Source organism: Peromyscus maniculatus, chromosome 11 (assembly GCF_049852395.1).
Source record: "Peromyscus maniculatus bairdii isolate BWxNUB_F1_BW_parent chromosome 11, HU_Pman_BW_mat_3.1, whole genome shotgun sequence".
NCBI lineage: Eukaryota > Metazoa > Chordata > Mammalia > Rodentia > Cricetidae > Peromyscus > Peromyscus maniculatus.
This window is the reverse complement of record NC_134862.1, coordinates 79,925,111-79,942,534: the sequence shown is the minus strand read 5'-3', so window position 1 is coordinate 79,942,534 and position 17,424 is coordinate 79,925,111. Positions and strand designations below refer to the sequence as shown.

At 46.3% G+C, this 17,424-nt stretch overlaps 1 protein-coding gene across 1 annotated transcript; it reads right to left on the bottom strand.

Annotated features, from left to right (window-relative positions):
• Window positions 1-2,883: 2,883 nt before the first annotated feature.
• LOC102915752 (low affinity immunoglobulin gamma Fc region receptor III-A-like) lies at window positions 2,884-15,164 on the bottom strand. Its single transcript, XM_076547954.1, has 5 exons — window positions 15,033-15,164; window positions 14,492-14,512; window positions 13,903-14,157; window positions 6,767-7,024; window positions 2,884-3,435 (listed from the first exon to the last, which is right to left on the bottom strand). Exons 1-5 carry the CDS (start codon window positions 15,070-15,072, stop codon window positions 3,257-3,259), a joined length of 753 nt encoding a protein of 250 aa, XP_076404069.1. The 5' UTR covers window positions 15,073-15,164; the 3' UTR covers window positions 2,884-3,256.
• Between the last annotated feature and the right edge of the window lie 2,260 nt (window positions 15,165-17,424).

The following is a 17,424-nucleotide window of genomic DNA, read 5'->3' as shown; positions in this document are numbered from 1 at the left end:
CAGCTAACCGCCCGTGTCCCCGTGACTGACTTTCTTAGTGTTGTGGTTAAAAACTCCTTAGCTTACCTGTTTTGCTAGCCGCCTCTAGTTTTCGCGTTTAAGGTTGCAGTTTCGCTGCTGAAATTACACCAGAAAGCTGATACTCCCGGGGAAATTGTGCCTAGCTTTCCTTTGTATTCCTTGTTCCCGAATCCCTCCCTGGCTGCCACTTGCCACTCCTTATTTAAGCCTCCTCAGTCTCAGCATCATCTGCTAGGACCGCGAGGGGTTCCGTTTCTCAGTTCTTTACTTCTCAGCTCCGGTAGCTGCCCTAGAATCTGTTAACTCCGCACGGGATCAGCGTCAGCTCCTTCGGGACCTGGCGCCTTCTGATGGCATCTCTCCAGCTCGGAGAGCAAGGTCTTACAGCGAGTGGCCTCAGAACACCCCCTTTTCTCTCTCTCACTGCCTCTTTTAGACCCCGTAGAACCACAGCTCCTAAACGCACAGTTTGGCTCTTAAATCTTTGCTATGGACTTCCAACTTCTTTCTTTCTTGCCCGGCAAACTTCCGCTTTCATGCCCTCACCCGGAACAAACTTTCTCTGCGGGCTTCTTCCGCTCTCCCGCTGCCTGTCTGGTTTGCTCACTAGAACGGAAGCTTCTGGATCCAGGATGAAACTGAGTGTTGATGTGACCTTTCCAGCACCTATATTCACTGCTGGCACATTGTAGGCGAAGAAGGTACGCACGGGAGACAGTCACTCCCCTGGGACCCGACACACACTCTTGCTATAATGCAATAGGCAGACTAGTTCCTCCACCTGAATGACTATGACACACATATCCCTCTCCAAGCAATGCTTGGAGCAACCTCAGAACCCTCCCACTCCCAACCTGCACGGTTGGTTATACGTACTCCATCTTTGAAAAATAACGTCTCCCCACTCCTGGCAACAATCAAATTTAGATAGTTTCTATTATTCAAGTGCATGCCCAGTGTACCTGGGTATGAAGAGCAGAAGAACTGACCCAGCCTGAATTGGTTTGGGGTACATGTCCTTTAGCACCTTTTAGGGAGATTCTCCTACTTAGCATCTTATGCCTAGGCACAACAGAGAGTGCATATGACTAAAATCAAATGTATTCTGGGAAGGGACATAGAAACAGAAAAGCTGTTTTTTTATGGTCTCAGTGCCTTTTCTAATTTTTACTAAGACGACTTTGGTCAACAAAACTCTTCACCTTCCGGCCATTCCTTCCTGTGAACTTGTAGGTGGACTCTTAACATGCTTTCCCTGTCCAGATCCTGAGTTAGCTGCGTTTGTTCACTCAGCACAGCTCAGGTTATTCGCTGCTTTCTTTCCACCCCCACCCCACCCCCACAGAATTGAGTGATGCCCCAGGCCCACACATGAAGACATTTCAATATGACATGCTCTGAGACCATGGCAATTCCGGTGGAGAGCCCCCTGAACAGCTCAAGCTGATGTCACATGTGCAATGTCTTACTAGCTCACTTAGTCGTGGCTCCTGGTCTGGGAAGATAACCTTATCTCCGGAGTCAGATGGTGAAGTCTCCCTGGGCTGCTCTGGGCTCCCCTGTTTTCCTTCTTAGCTTTATTTTTATTTTATGTGTATGAGTGTTTTGCCTGCATCCATATGCACACCACTTTTGCTTTTGGTGCCTCGTGCCAGCGGAAGTCAGAAGAGGGCATGGGATCCCTTAGAACTGGAATTACAGATGCGTGTGAACCACGCTGTGGGTTCTGGGAGTCAAACCCAGGGCCTCTGCGAGAACAGCAGCAAATGCCCTTAACTGATGAGTCATCTCTCCAGCTCCCTCCCCTGCTTTTTATAATTAAAAAAATTGTTTGACATGGAACTGAAGAGATGACTCAGTGGTTAAGAGCATTTCTTGCAGAGGCACTGGATTCAGTGCCCAGCACCCACATGGTGGCTAACAACCATCTATAACTCCATCCTAGGGGATCTGACTCCCTCTTCTGACCTCTGAAAACACCAGGCACATACATGGTGTGCATACATACATGAAGGCAAAATACTCATACACATAAAGATAAATAAATCTAAATATTTTTGACAGTTTTATACATGCGTACAATATATTTTGGTCATTCTCTGTAGAAGAAAATGCAGGCATGATCTGGTGGCCAGCCTACTTGGCATCCTGTACTTCTAAATAAGAGGCATGGCACCCCATGCCCCAGAAGTCAGAACACTGAACTCTGAAGTAACATGAGTAGCTGGTAGCTGGTTTGTTTGCACTCTCCCTGTCTTCTTTAATGTAATTCTTCCTCACAGAGACCCTGGTGGTATGAACGCTCACTGTCCAATCCAAGGTAATGGACTAAATGATCACAGTCGGTAGGTTTCCACTCTGTAAGTGGCTACTCACACGCAATAAAGCAGACGCTGTTCCCTGAAACTGTCTCTGGAGTAGTTCATCTCCGTGCCCTTTACCAGCCCACGGGACACCCCGACACCACCTTCTTACCCCTTCTCATTCCCACTGAAGCCCCTCTTCTAAACCAGTCCCTCCCCAACTTTCTTTTATGTCTTGTTGGTTCCCGCTGAGTTTAACTTGGGTTACTCACAGGAGAACAGGTGCTAGGTCATATTTACTGGAATAAGGGGAATTTACAGAGGCTACAGGACGGAAGAAAGGGACTTCCTCCTCCCCAGAAATCGCCTACTGGCCCCAGCTGCTCAGGGAGGGGTGAGACCGCCCCCCCCCCCCCCCAGCTGTCTACTTCATCAGTTCAGCTGCACTGCCTGGGTCTTCTAGGACTTCCCACGCTCTGGAAGAAGTCTGGGGGTTCCCTGAAGGCAACCGGGCCTGAAGAAACAGACGCAGGCAGCTGTTCCATAGCTCCACCAGTAATTCACTTTTCTACAGAAGTTTATTTAGGAACAATTGTTAAGCATGGAAAGGGTCACCACCCAGAGCCCGGGCTGCTGCTTTGCTATGAGGGAGTTTGGGACAGAGAAAGCATAATAAAACTCGGCAGCATCACTTCTCCGGAGGTCAGCTACCTACTCTCTGATGCTTCACTGTTGGCCTTTTGGGATCTGAAGCTTTTCCTGTCCCCTGAGACGGTCTTTGGAGACAAAAAGAAAAGTTGGGGGAGGGGCCTTTCTTTGTGTTATTCCTGCTGCTCAATGCATGATGCCCAGTGCGGATAATGAGGCTGCAAGTCCACAGCGAGGTTCATAGGCGTTACATCATTGCTCTTAGCACTCGATGAGACAACGGCTCACTTGTCCTGAGGTTCCTTGCTCCAGTGCAACTTGGGTTCCTCATAGACGGCCGTTGAGCTTCGAAGACCCCTCTGCATAGAGAAATACAGCACTGTGTCTATGGCAAACAAGAGTCCTATCAGCAGGCAGAAAGTGATTTGATGCCACGGTGGGACGGACGGCGATGTTGTCGGATCTAGTAGGAGAGATAGATGAGAAAGATGACTCTCATTAAGGCAGAGATTCGGAATACACAGTGAAGTCAACACCACCAGACAGACAGTGTTCCTGACGTCTGCCAAGAATCAGGTATGAGGAAACAAACAGATGGGAGAGCCCGGGCAAGCTCTTTCCTCTCGAGCACTGAATCTCGATCTGAGCCGAGCTCCGCAGACCAAACACTTAGTCACTGCTTCCGCTTGTTTGGGGGTGACGCAACTGGGGGGGGCGTTGGGAGGCCTGGCAAGATAAGTTGTCTACAGGAGTCACATGATAGTTGTGAAGTTGCCATATTACCGTTGTCTAGAAAGTGGACCAATTTGTGCATTTCAGCTTTTTTTGTTGCTCTTTCTTTCTTTCTTTCTTTCTTTCTTTCTTTCTTTCTTTCTTTCTTTCTTTCTTTCTTTCTTTCTTTCTTCCTCCCTTCCTCCCTCCCTCCCTCCCTCCCTCCCTCCCTCCCTCCCTCCCTCTGAGACAGGGTTTCTCTGTGTAGTTTTGGTGCCTGTACTGGATCTCGCGCTGCAGACCAGGCTGGCCTCGAACTCACAGAGATCCACCAGGTTCTGCCTCCTGAGTGCTGGGATTAAAGGCGTGCACCACCGCCGCCTGGCCCTTTCTTTCTTTCTCTTTGTTAATTTTTAAAAACAGGGTCTCACTATGTAGCCCTGGCTGGTCTGGAACTTGCTATGTACCAGAATGTCCTCAAACTCAGAGATAACCACCTGTTTCTGCTTCCTGAGTACTGCTATTAAAGATGTGCATCACCAAGTCCAGCTCAATATTTTCATTATTTAAATATTTTTATTTTATGTGTATAGGCATTTTACTTGCATGTATATGTGTGTATCAGGTTCATGTCTGGTGCCCACAGAGGCCAGAAAAGGGTGTTAATCCCCTGGAACTGGAGTTACAATTGTGAGCCTCCATGTGGGTGCTGGGAGTCAAACCCAGGTCCTCTGGAAGAGCAGCCAGTGCTCTTAACCACTGAGCAATCTCTCTAGCCCTGGGTTCAATATTTTTCTATTAAAAATTTTATGCATGTGGTATGTGTGTGTGTGTGTGCTCATGCATTTGTATGTCTCTGTGTGTATATATGTGTGTTTGTCTGTGTGTGCATATGGAGATCAGAGGACAACCTTGGCCATTATCCTCAGAAATGCTGTTCACAATTGGGTGATGGTGGTGCATGTCTTTAATCTCAGCACTTGGGAGGCAGAGGCAGGTGGATCTCTGAGTTCAAGGCCAGCCTGGTCTACAGAGCTAGTTCTAGGATAGCCAGGACTACACAGAGAAACTTTGTCTTGAAAAACCAAAGAGAAAGGAAGAAAGAAAGGAAAGGAAAGAAAGATGCTGTTCACTTCCTTTAGACAATGTTTTGGTTAGTTTTTACTGTCAATCTGACACAGCCTAAGATCACCTAGGAAGAGGGAACCTCCGTTGAGTAATTGCCCAAGTCAGACTGCTTGTGAGAAACTGTCTTGACTGATGATTGATGTGGGAAGGCCAGCCCACTGTGGGCAGCGCCACTCCTAGGCAGGTGAGCTATGTAAGAAAACAAGCTGAGTCTGAGCCAGAGAGCAAGGGAGGAAGCAGTGTTCTTCCATGGTTTCTGCTTTAGTTCTTGTTCGTGTTTGTGCTGTGACTTCCCTCAACGATGGACTAGGACCTAGAAACATAAGGTGAAATAAACCCTCTCCTCCTCCAAGTTGTTTTGGGTCACGGCATTTATCACAACAGAAAGCCAGCTCGAAGAGATAGGGTCTCTCGTTGGCCTGGAGTTCACCATTTAGACTAAACGGAGTGCCCCGGGGTCCCTTGTCTCCATCTTCCTAGTGTTGGGGTTATTGGTGTGCCACCACACCTAGCATTGCTTCGTGACTCTAGGACTTGGATGCAGGCCCCCACATTCGTGAGGCAAGCGCTTTAAGATGAACTCAGCTAGCTCCCCAGACCTAGTTACGTTTCTTTGGTTGTTTGAAACGGGGTCTTACTATGTGGCCCTGGCTGGCCTGAAACTCACTTATAAAGTCCTGGCTGGCCTCCAGCTCACAGAGATCCACCTGCCTCTGCCTCAGAGTGCTGGGATTAAAGGCATGAGCCGCCATGTCTAGTCCAGTTTTAATTTTAATTTTTACTTTTTAAAAATATTTATTTTATTTTATTTTATTTTTTGGTTTTTTGAGACAGGGTTTCTCTGTGTAGCTTTGCGCCTTTCCTGGAACTCACTTGGTAGCCCAGGCTGGCCTCGAACTCACAGAGATCCGCCTGGCTCTGCCTCCCGAGTGCTGGGATTAAAGGCGTGTGCCACCACCGCCCGGCAATTTTTTTTAATGTATGTATGTGTGCCTGGGTGTGTGCATGGCACCACATTCATGTAGTGCCCTGGCAGGTAAGAAGAGGCAGGCATCAGATCCCACGGAACTGGAATTATGGATGATTGTGAGACACCATGTGGGTGCTTGGAGTGAACTCAGGTCCTCTGCAAAAGCAACTAGTGCTCTTAACCTCTGAGTCGTCCCCCCAGACCCTTAACTTTAAATTTTGATATGGTTTTAAACTATGAACAAATTTACCTTACTAGCATGAAGAACTCTCATATGTCTACTTAGATTCTCTAATTGTTTTCATTTTACTTGTTAGTTTCTTCCTTTGGTCTTCCCTCTGTCACCTCTCGTGGTGGGTGAAAGGAAAATGGTCCCCAAAGGCTCATGTATTTGAACGAGCCTAGCTGTTGTTCCCTAGTTGGTGGAACTGTTTTGGAAGGATTAGCAGGTGTGGTCTTGTTGGAGGAGATCTATCACCGAGTCTCTCATGCTCTCTGCCAGCTATGGGAAAGTTAGCTTGTGGAGAAGATAGAAGCAGCTCTCAGCTACTTCACCCTCTCAAACTGTAAGCAACCCTCCAATTAAATGCTTTCTTTTATGAGTGTCCTTGGTCATAGTGTCTCTTCTCGGCAATATGAAAGGAACTAAGACATCCTTTGGAAGTACAATAGGTCCTCCTTATCTGTGCCAGATTAAGAGTAAACAAAAATTGAAAAGAGGCCAATCCTGACCACCTTAGTTCATCAATCCCCAGGACTCATGTGGCAGAATGAGAGAACTGACTCCTAAAAGTTGTCTTCTCATCTCTACAAGCTCACGGTGGCATGTGCACACAGACATGCATGCACACATACAATAAATAAAAGGAATAATAATAAGGAATAATATAAAAACCTAATAATAATAATAATAATAATAATAAATAATAATAATAATAATATAAAAACCCCTAGCACACCATAAAAGGTTCTGAAGAGCTCTCACCTCCTACGGTGATTCTTAAAGTCTCTGAAGACTTGTTGTTTTGTCCAATCATCCCTCGGCAGAAGTAGGAGCCGCTGTCCTTTTGTGTAGCTTCTGGAATGCGGAATTCAGTATTCTCGTGGAAAAATTTCTTGCCTCTGCCGTTCTGTAAATAGGTGACTTTATATACACGTTTGTTTTTCCAGCTGTGGCAGTTCAGCCGAATGGTGTCCCCCTCCTGGAACTCAGGCCGCTGAGTGGTCTGAAGCAACAGCCAGCCTGAAAGACAGAGAGGTCTTAGAGCCGGAGGTCAGACTCTGCGAATCTTCCGAAGGGGAAACTCGGAACTACTCGATCCTGGATGGGGAAGCAGACTGAGGATTGCTAGAATGAAGAAGCGGGAATGAGGGAGGTGAGAAGCGCAGCTGAGGACAGCTGCGGGTTCCCTGTGTGCTGGGCTTAGGTTTGGTTTGGCAGGGGTAATAAGGACTCACAGTATTTCTAAACCAAAGGGTAAAAATTACATTTAAAAATGGCTTTCTAACATCTCTAAGGTTAAATAGTGAGCATTGGAAGCAGATTCTGAATCTCTCAAACAGCAGCATACACTGTTGCCTGTAGAAAGCCTACTGATGATCTCATCCCATGCCCCCAGTTGGCATCAGCACAACCACATACGCTGCTGTATAATAAACCACCAAGACACCTGTCAACTGTTGATGCAGGTGTCAGTCCCAAGCCACTTTTTATATGTTTTAAATTTTGAAATTCAAGTGTATCTGCCGTAGCATAAATAAACACTAGACTGTACCACACACACATACACACACACACACACACACACAAAAAAAAAGTTTTCCGGCCTTGCCCACAGTCAGGACAAATCTCTGTCACCTGCCAGTCCCACAGCCGCTCAGACCCAACCAAGTAAACACAGAGACTTATATTGCTTACAAACTGTATGGCCGTGGCAGGCCTCCTGCCAACTGTTCCTTTATCTTAAATTAACCATTTCCATAAATCTATACCTTGCCACGTGGCTGGTGGCTTACTGGCGTCTTCACATGCTGCTGGTCATGGCGGCGGCTGCAGCGTCTCTCCCTGCCTTCCTGTTCTTTTATTTCTCCTCTCTGTTAGTCCCACCTATACTTCCTGCCTAGCCACGACCAATCAGGTTTTATTTATTGACCAATCAGAGCAACTTGACATACAGACCATCCCCCAGTACAGCCAAGTGCAGACCATCTCAGACACCTGCACTCAGGCCCATGGTCCTAATCATCCTCTATGCAAACCTGCTGGGTAACGCCACAAGGAACCCAAGAAGGGCTCCCACAGGACATACATTAACATCCCACAGCACACACACACAATGGCTTTCTAGCTGGGGGGTGGTGGTGGTGGCAGCGGCGGCGGCGGCGGCGGCGGCGGTGTTGGCGGCAGCGGCACACGCCTTTAATTCCAGAACTTGGGAGGCAGAGGCGGGGGGATCTTGGTGCGCTCTAGGCAGTCTAAAAGGGAGTTCTAGGATAGCCAGAACTGTTACACAGGGAAATCCTGCCTCTAAACAAAACAAAACAAAACAAAACAAAACAAAACAAAACAAAAGCTTTCCACATTAAAAAAAAAAAGTTGGATTTCAAAAGACTCTTGCAGCAGTCAGGATTAAGGAGACCAGTGTCCATGGAAGGGCTTACAAAGATGGTGTAGGAACCCTCACTGTGAAGTCAGGAGGAGGGTAGTGGGGGGAGGGAGGGAGGGAAGAAGAAGAGGAGGAGGGAGGGAAAGGTGAATGTTGGCTGGTTTTTGACAGGCTATGGGGCCTCAGGGAGACCATGACGAGCATAGCTTTGAAGAGAGAAATGACAGCCAGGTTGCCTTCTCTCACAATCACCTCAGGTAATCAGACTCCACAGAGAGAAGGGGACGTCAAGGTAGGAGGGGACCTGGGGAAATAAAAATGACATGTCGAAAAGTATCAGTGGCAGGTGCAGATATTAATGGGACAATGCACAGAAAAATGAAGGATGTGTTTTTGAAGATTAACAGGAATTTTCACAGGAGGTGTAGGATGAAAGGAAATTAAAATATTTTCCTTTTTATTGATTTTTTTTTTCCAAGACAGGGTTTCTCTGTGTAACAGCCCTGGATGTCCTGGAACTCAGTCTATAGACCAAGTTGGCCTCTGCCTCCCGAGTACCGGGATTAAAGGCATGCACCACCATACCTGGTTCCTTCTTACTGATTTTCAAAATACAACCCAAATGATGTTTATAGTAAGAACAAAGCAAAATATTTGGTAGCTTTTAAATTTTGCTGCCCAGTGCTAAACAAAATTGGTAGAACATTTTGATGGAGATTCTTTACCCAGGAAAACTTGCCAAGCAGAGAGCAATTTCTAATATTTAATAAGGTAGGTCATTTATCAGTGAAGACAGTATACAAGGAGCCGAGGAGAGAAAAACAGCATTTTAAGGCTAGCCTAGACTACATAGTGAATTCCAGGCAATGCTGAACTACATAGGACTTATTATTTTAAAAAAAGAGAATGAGAGCAGTTCAGCTGAGAGCCATTGGGATGAGGACACAGAAGCTTCCAGTCTGAGGAAACAGGACCAGCTGAGGAATTGGCAAGGTGAGATAGCTGTGGCTTGTTCTGTCTCTCTGATCTACCAGCATGGACCCCAATAACTCGCCTCGGGTTTGATTTTATTAATAAGAACTTTTAAGATTCCTGCTACATCTGGCGCCCAACGTTCGTGTTACGAATTCATGAAAAAGCTGTTTGCCTGTGGCCCTGTGAGCCCTAGCTCAGGCCCAAGCTACACTCGGCCGGTGGTGGCGCACCGGTAGGATTTGCTGAAGGAGACAGAGGCAGTAGGATCCGGAGTTTGAGGCCGGCCTAGGAGGCTTGGGAGAAGCTTTGGCCTGGACTGAGCCGCAAACAGTGGTGGGACCATGGAAGCAGTGGCTACTGCTCCACATTGCCAGCTCCTTCTCATCATGTTGGTGACTGCGGTGATGCTGCTACCTGGAACAAAGGGTTTACTGCTGCTGGTTCAGAGAAGAATTGCCAGGACCATCATGTTACAAGAAAGCATCGGCAAAGGTCAGTTTGGAAAAGCTTGGCAAGACAAATGGTGGGGAGAAATTGCTGTGAAGATTTCCTGTACTAGGGAAGAATGTTCATGGTTCCGAGAGAGAGACATTTATCAGACTGTGATTGCTCCAAACCACAGAGGAGGCAAAAAAAAAAAAAAAAAAAAAAAAAAAAAAAGTCTGCAGGAAACCATGACCATGCCTAACAGTGACTTTGAAATCTTCAAAAAGATGACAGGATCCTACAACGATGATTCCACATGGACTATGATAAGGCCATTAAGCCGATTAACACCATGGAAAACTCGACTTTGGACTACAAACTGGTCAGAACAATTTCGAGAGGACTAGTTGAGATGATCCAGCTTGACAGACTACTCAAACAAGGACTTGAAACAAGCCCTGAATTTTCCTATTATGCAGAGAGTGGACAAACGAAAAAGGACTTGATGATTAACCCCAAAATTTTCTTTTCAAGATTACCTAAAGATATCTTCACCCCTAGAAAGCAAAAAGAAAAAGAGAATATAGATATGAGATAGATCATCAAATCTACTCTGAGAAAAAAAGATAAAGAAATAATAGGATAAATAGGTAGATCACTGAATCTACACTGAAGAAAAAGGGGAAGATATAAAAATGACAAAAGGTAGACTACTGAATCTATTATGAAAAGAAAAAAGAGAAAATATGGATATGATAAGATAAAAAAGGGAGATTATGGAATCTACTTTTAAAAAGGAACTACTTGTTTTAAATAAGATAAGTAATGAAAATTTTTTGGTCTGAGTTTATCAGATGTTACTGGACGGGACATTGTTAATATATATAATCGAGTTTTTTATCTGAATCTGTCAAATGTTAATGGATTAGACATCATTAATGTAATTTTTGGCTGTATATATTGTATATGCTTATTGGATAGTTTTTCATGTATTAGTTATAAGCTTTTTTTAAATTTTAGACAAAAAGAGAGGAGATGTGGTGGTATTGTGTCACCAAAATATTGTGTACCTTAATAAACTTATCTGGGGTCAGAGAACAGACAGCCACTAGATACAAAGGCTAGAAAATGGTGGCACTCACACCTTTAATCCTAGCATTCCAGAGATAGAAATCCCTATGGATCTCTGTGAGTTCAAGGCCACATTGGAAACAGCCAAGCATGGTGACACGCCTTTAATCCCAGAAAGCCAGCCTTTAATCCCAAGGAGTGGTGGTAGAAAGTAGAAAGATATATAAGGCGTGAGGACCAGAAACTAGAGGCATTTGGCTGGTTAAGATTTGGCTGGATAAGCATTCAGGCTTTTAAGCAGCAGTTCAGCTGAGAGCCATTGGGATGAGGACACAGAAGCTTCCAGTCTGAGGAAACAGGACCAGCTGAGGAATTGGCAAGGTGAGATAGCTGTGGCTTGTTCTATCTCTCTGATCTACCAGCATGGATCCCCCCCCCCCCAAAAAAAAAAGAGAAGGAAATGCCCCCCAAACAAATGAAAACTATAAATAAACAAGATATATTGGTTATCAATAAGGAATGTATTGCAATTAGCATAAGATTGTGATTGATATGGATATAGCTTGGTGTCTGGGGGTAATATTCTTTTATTTAAAATAGTATGTTCATTTACTTCTGTTTGGAGACAGGGTCTCAGGTAGTCAAGGTTTACTTTATACAGCCAAGCATGGTCTTGTGTCCCCTGATCTTCCTGCTCCACCTCCCGAGAGCTGGGGTCACAGGTATGCTCACTACAATGGCTGGGGGACTATTCTTGTTTTGTCTGTCTTGTTGTGAACATAACTAATACACAGGCACATATTTGTTCAACAAACATGTGACGGACATTTTACACTGGGGATTTTCAGATGACTAAGGTGTATGATTCCTAACCTCACAGAACCTACAGTCTAGAACTTAGAAACATATACTCTGAAGCGGTATACTGCAGTGTGGTAAGGTCTATATAGAGCCAATGAGATTAGAATAAAAAAAAACATCTACTCAAAGAAAGTACAGGGTATGAGTGCAGTGAAACTGGTCCTAAAAGAGAGTCTGCGGTCTTCCTGGTGAATTTAATGTTCATGGTTGCCGCCTCATGCAGGTCTTGTTAACTAGACGTCCAAAGCCCATTTTTAGAGCAAAGTCAAGGCAAACTAATAATCCTTAGCCTTGAGATTTCTTTTCTTTCCTCTTTTTAACTTTTTTCTTTTCTTTCTTTCCTTTTTCTTTTCTTTTCTTTTCTTTTCTTTTTTTTTTTTTTGAGACAGGGTCTCACTACGTAGCTCTGGCTGTTCTGGAACTCACTCTGTAGATCACACTGGCCTCAAACTCACAGAGATTCTCCTGTCTCTGCCTCATGAGTGCTGGGATTAAAAAGCATGAGCCACCATGCCTGATCCTTGATTTTTCTTTTTTTCAAAATGTGTGTGTGTGTGTGTGTGTGTGTGTGTGTGAGAGAGAGAGAGAGAGAGAGAGAGAGAGAGAGAGAGAGAGAGAGAGAGAGAGATCATGCTTACGAGAGATCCAAGGACAGCTTCCAGGAGTGGGCTCTTTCCTTCCACCCTGTGGCTTTTGGGACCTGAACTCAGGCTTAGCAGCAAGCACCTTTTCCAGCCGAGCCACCTCCCCAGCCCTGAGACTTGGTTTTCCCATTGCTTCCTCTCAGTAATTCCTCACTTTATTTACTCTTAGGTAGCCGTCTCTCACCCAACAAGGTTAACTGATATTCCTTTTTGTCGCTCTGCAGAGTGAGAACCATGCTGTCCAGGTGATATAGTTGAGGCAAAGGAGCCACAGAACCCAGCTATTCCATAGGCCTAATTCAGTGGGACCCTACTGCAGAGCTGCTTCTGTTTCATCTACCCCTGCCCCCCAACCTGTCCACCAACTCACACTGTACAAAAGGGACAGCTGGGTAAATAGAGTAAAACCTACAGTATTTGATGTCATTCCAAGAATGCTGGGAAAGATCTACACCTGAAAAAAATAGTTCTCTTACCCACTAGTGATAGCAGGATGTTGCTAATGGACACAGACATGTCCATCCTATGACAAATGCAGAGGATGAGTGTATAGACACCTCCACACAGCTGTGTTGAGGATTCCAGAGCCTCAGACCCATGGGCCAATGGCAAAGCCTTCTCTAGAGGGTGAGATTTAGAGGGATGGTCTGAGTGTGGACGTTGATAGTGTGTGCAGAAAATGCCCATCATAGCTCTCTCCCCCTGGATGATTATGGCCTGAAGACAGCTACGGAGACGGTTCCCACCTAGATTAGCCAAACCTGCCTCCTTGATCATTTGTATACAGCAGGAACGCCCGTCTCCTTGTTTATCTGTGTGTGATAACCCAGGTTCCTTGCTCAGCTGTATGCAGTAGCTCCACTCCCTGTTCAACTCTATATAGTAAACAAGCTGAGCTTCCTGGATGCTGTGGTTTCTCCATCAGAGAGCCCAGTCCATCGGATCCCAGTTTTTCTGGGTGTCCATGTGTGTTTATCTTTTCTTTATTCCCTCTCCTTCCTAGTCAGATCTGTCTCTGGAGCTGTACTAGACGTGGCACCCCTGGAAGGGTCCAAGTGTGTGCTAACATGTGAGTTTCAGCATAGCGTTGATGGGAATATAGCACAGACAGACACTAAGTGATGTAACACTTAGTGTAACATAGGTAACAGACTACGAAAGCTCTGAAATGGAGAAGGGCCGCTGTTTTGGCCTTCTAGATGAGCTTGAGTGTAATATCTGAGAGTGAGAAGGAAACTGAGATCCTAAGAACACATTCATTAGTCTAAGTAATGAATGTTGCGGGGCCTGCCCTGACCTCAGAGCACATATCTATGTTGTATGTGCTCCGTGAAAATGCCAATTCCTGGAATCATTCAATGTCTCCATCCTGTATACACTGCAAGAAAGGTTTTGATGCTTTGCTTAGGGCTTACTTACAGCGAGAACCATAGTTCTGTTCCCATCTGATGGAACACATATCACTTCACTTCCATATTAACCCAAACCATAGGGCTTTCCCCCAAGTAATTCAGGGCCCTTCTTTCCCTTCAACTCACCTATATGGACTTCAAGTCTCACCGGGTCACTGGGCATGGAGAGGGCTGTCTGGCACTTATACTCTCCACTGTCATTTACTCTGGCAGTTCTAATGGAATAGTTGGCGCTCTGGTGTGAGATGAGGCTTCCATTATGGAACCACTTGGTAGAATTGTCCTCAGGTGAGTAGGTGCCCTGGCACCTGAGGGTCACGTTGTCTTCCTCGAGCAAGCTGACCCATTCAGGGTCTAGGATCACCACAGCCTTTTGGAGACCTGATGAGGAGTCAAGAGAATACGGAGTGAGGACACAGATGAGTGAGCCCTTGACTGGCACTCCCAGGGTAACCCAGGCGGAATGAACAAACCCCTGGTGCTCTCAGCCTGTCTACGACTCATTCTAGGCAGGGAAGCACTTGGCTCCATTTTTTGACCCTTTCCGTAGTTGGAGAAAAAGTGGCCAGAGATGCGTAGGGCTGATCCCAACTGTGTTAGGGTATTGCTCCCAGCTCCCAGACATGCCAGACACCATACAATGGTCCTTTCCCAACTTTCTGTGGCCTTTGTAAGTACCGCACTTGACCAATCTAAGACTCAGAAGCAGACTCACCAGCTCCAATGTCAGAAGAAACTGCAAGGGGAAAAAAAAATAGAAGCACGAATCAGATGTTGAGCAGGGCAACTCCCCCTACCTCTGCTCCGGCTGCTTCCTTCTCTCCTCCCATGCCCTGGACCTGTCCTGCAGGAAACTCAAATCCTAGACTTGGACACCGTTTCCTTTATTCTTGTTCCTCATTCAGACTGTCAGGTTAAAAGTAAAGATTGCATTTCCCTAAATCAAGCCGCAGACACCACTTTAACCCCACCTGGAAAGAGAAGGAAAGGGAAACCTGGGGTGTCAGACTGGAGGGCAGGGTCCTTGCTCTTCGGCTTCCACTTAGGGAAGTGGGGACCCAGATGGGCGAGCTCACAGCCCACCCCCGATGAAGAACGGATCAGAGCCAGGGCGCTGCTCATCTCTAACAAGCTGTCCTAGGAGTTAAATCTGGGCCCGTAGTGGGGATTCCGTGCCTGACCTGAAAAGGGGGGAGGTCTCTGCTGAACACAGACCACCATAAACTCTACCTTCATCTAGACTGAGCCCCACTTACCTGAAAGTAGCAGAGCGGTTGGTAGTAGTAGTGGCCACATGCTGCCGCACTAGACAGAAAATGCCACCACAGAGATCCGGAACCCTTAAGGGGCCTATTTGACTAGAAGAGAGGAAGTAAATAGTTTTTCCCCAACCCTCTCAACCCCCCTCCCCCATCTCTCTCACTAGTTTCCTTTTCCAGAAACATCATCATCTGATTCCTGATGTAAACTCTGATGAGTGAGCCCTGCGGCAGGGTTAGGAACAGGAGGGAGAGCCTCTGGAGAGGACACCGGGGGTGGGGGGTGGGGGGGGTGGAGGGTGAGGGGGGTGGGGGAGTGGGGGGTGAGGGGGGTGGGGGGTCCACTTATTCTATGTCTGTCACAGCTGAGCATCTGGGGGACACACACAGACTCTATCAGAGGGTACTTTGGGCAGGCTCAGGGCAACCAGGGCCAAGATTGGGACAGCATGACCTGATGATGGCGTTCACAGCCAAGGCCATGTCCCAGGGGTCCCTTGGCTCTCTCAGAATTCATTAGTCTCCTGCCTGGCCCACATCCAACCCAGGGTCTAACCACATATATAAAAAATACATAAATGTATATTTATATATAAAATAATAATTTAAACCTTTCAATCCACTAGTACATCTTTTCAATAGTATCTTGACCTACATTTTCTTTCAAAATGTCCACCCCTGGGATGTATAATCCAAAGGAGTTACCAACTTCTGTGCGTGAATTTGATCACTAAATTCTCCTGTTTTTGTTTATTATGTTTGTTTTGAGTCTTTCTGAAGAAACTCACACAGGGAGAAAGACATGTTCTGGAAAGAGGAGACAACAATGGGAGGCTGAGAGAATCACAGAAAAGCGGGAGCTCCAGGCAAGGACAGGAACTCCTTAAACATTTTTCCCCCCTCTGTATGATTTCATTGATTCTATAGAGGAATCAGCCAGCACACCAAGTACACACACTTCTTCTGTGGGGAAACCAAGACGAAGACGTGAGCTGTGGGCGACTTGGCAGTGGGTTTCTGGATGAAACAGCAGCGGCTTGTGCTGAGTGCCAGCCGTTGCGGCTGATGTCACAGCCAAGTGTCCAGTAAAGGGCTGAGGGAAGTAGAGGCATCCCTATTGGATACGCCACCGTTCTCAGGGGATTTTCTTTCTCTGCTGAGCTGCAAAGGGGGCCAGAGTTTCCAGTCCAGGGCCACTTAGCTCCATGTGTCGAACCGATGATGAGGCAAGACCCTGTGGTTGCAGGAACACGTAGCGAAGGAGGCTGCTCACCTCATGGCAAGCAATCAGCAGAAAGCCGATGGGACAGAAGCTCTAGCCTCACTCTAGGGTGGCTGGGGCTGTGCTCACCACAGTAGCTCAGGGTAGCTCTGTCTTTCTCTGGGCCTGGGCTGGTCTGTAGGTCAAAAGGCCCAAGTGCGGGCCCCTCAACAGAAAACATGGAGAGTAGAGGAATAGGAAGTGGTAAGATTGGTTAACATCTCAGTCTCACCTCCTCCCTAATGTATTCACACATTGTTCTCCCTCAACCTCCCCTTGACAAAGCTAAGTGTTTGACAGTCATCTCAACTCAGCCCCCAGACAAAAGAAATCAAATGATCCTGTTTGGTAGGGCTGGTCCCCCAATGGGCTCCTGGGGATCTGGGCAGCTCTCACCTGACTTGAGTGAGCAATTTAAGTAGGGTAAACGAGGCTTAGTAAGGGTTGAGGGGCTGCCAAAGGGTCCTGCTGACCACCGCCTTGGGCTAATGCCCTCTCTACTCCAGAATCAGACCAACATCATTTCTCTCAAAAGTTTTGACTTTTGTTTTGTGTTGCTTGCGGGTAGAGCTAGTTGACTGCTGCCCATTGCCCTCCAAAGGATGTTCTTGCAGAAGCCCCTCTCTAAGTGGCCCATGGTTTAGATGTCTGATGAAGGTGGGCAATGGGCACGATCCAGACAGCCTTTCTAATGTTGCTTAATAAATTCACGCCATGTAAAATACAGCTGAGGCTCTGGAAACTTTGCTATAGAGCCTTGATGCTTGTCCAGAAAACCTAAAACAGAAAAAAAAAAAAAAGGATGCCTATCTGCCTGAGGACAGTCTCTAAGGTAAAGGGTATGCGTTCCCAGGCACACTCTGTTCTTCAACTTCCTGGTGGCTTTCTGCTAACTTGTGGCATAAGGCTCCACTTTAGTTTGCCTCCTTTGAGTTTCATTTCGTCTCTGATGATGGAAAAAGTTGCTAGTAGCATGGGCCTAGGCTATAGAGGAAAGAGAGGAGAGAGAACAGAAGAGAAGAGAAAGGGGCCCAGTATGGATCACATCCTATTTACTATTTATTGCTGTAACAAGATACTACCATGACCAAGCCAACGTATAGAAGAAAGGTTATTGGGGCTTGGAGT

Coding starts and splice junctions, on each gene's coding strand:
- LOC102915752 (XM_076547954.1), bottom strand. CDS start 15,072: ATGTGGCCACTACTACTACCAACCGCTCTGCTACTTTCAG. Junction 14,513..15,032: donor AACCGCTCTGCTACTTTCAG/GTAAGTGGGGCT, acceptor TTCCCCTTGCAG/TTTCTTCTGACATTGGAGCT. Junction 7,025..13,902: donor GAGACTTGAAGTCCATATAG/GTGAGTTGAAGG, acceptor TCTGTCTTTCAG/GCTGGCTGTTGCTTCAGACC.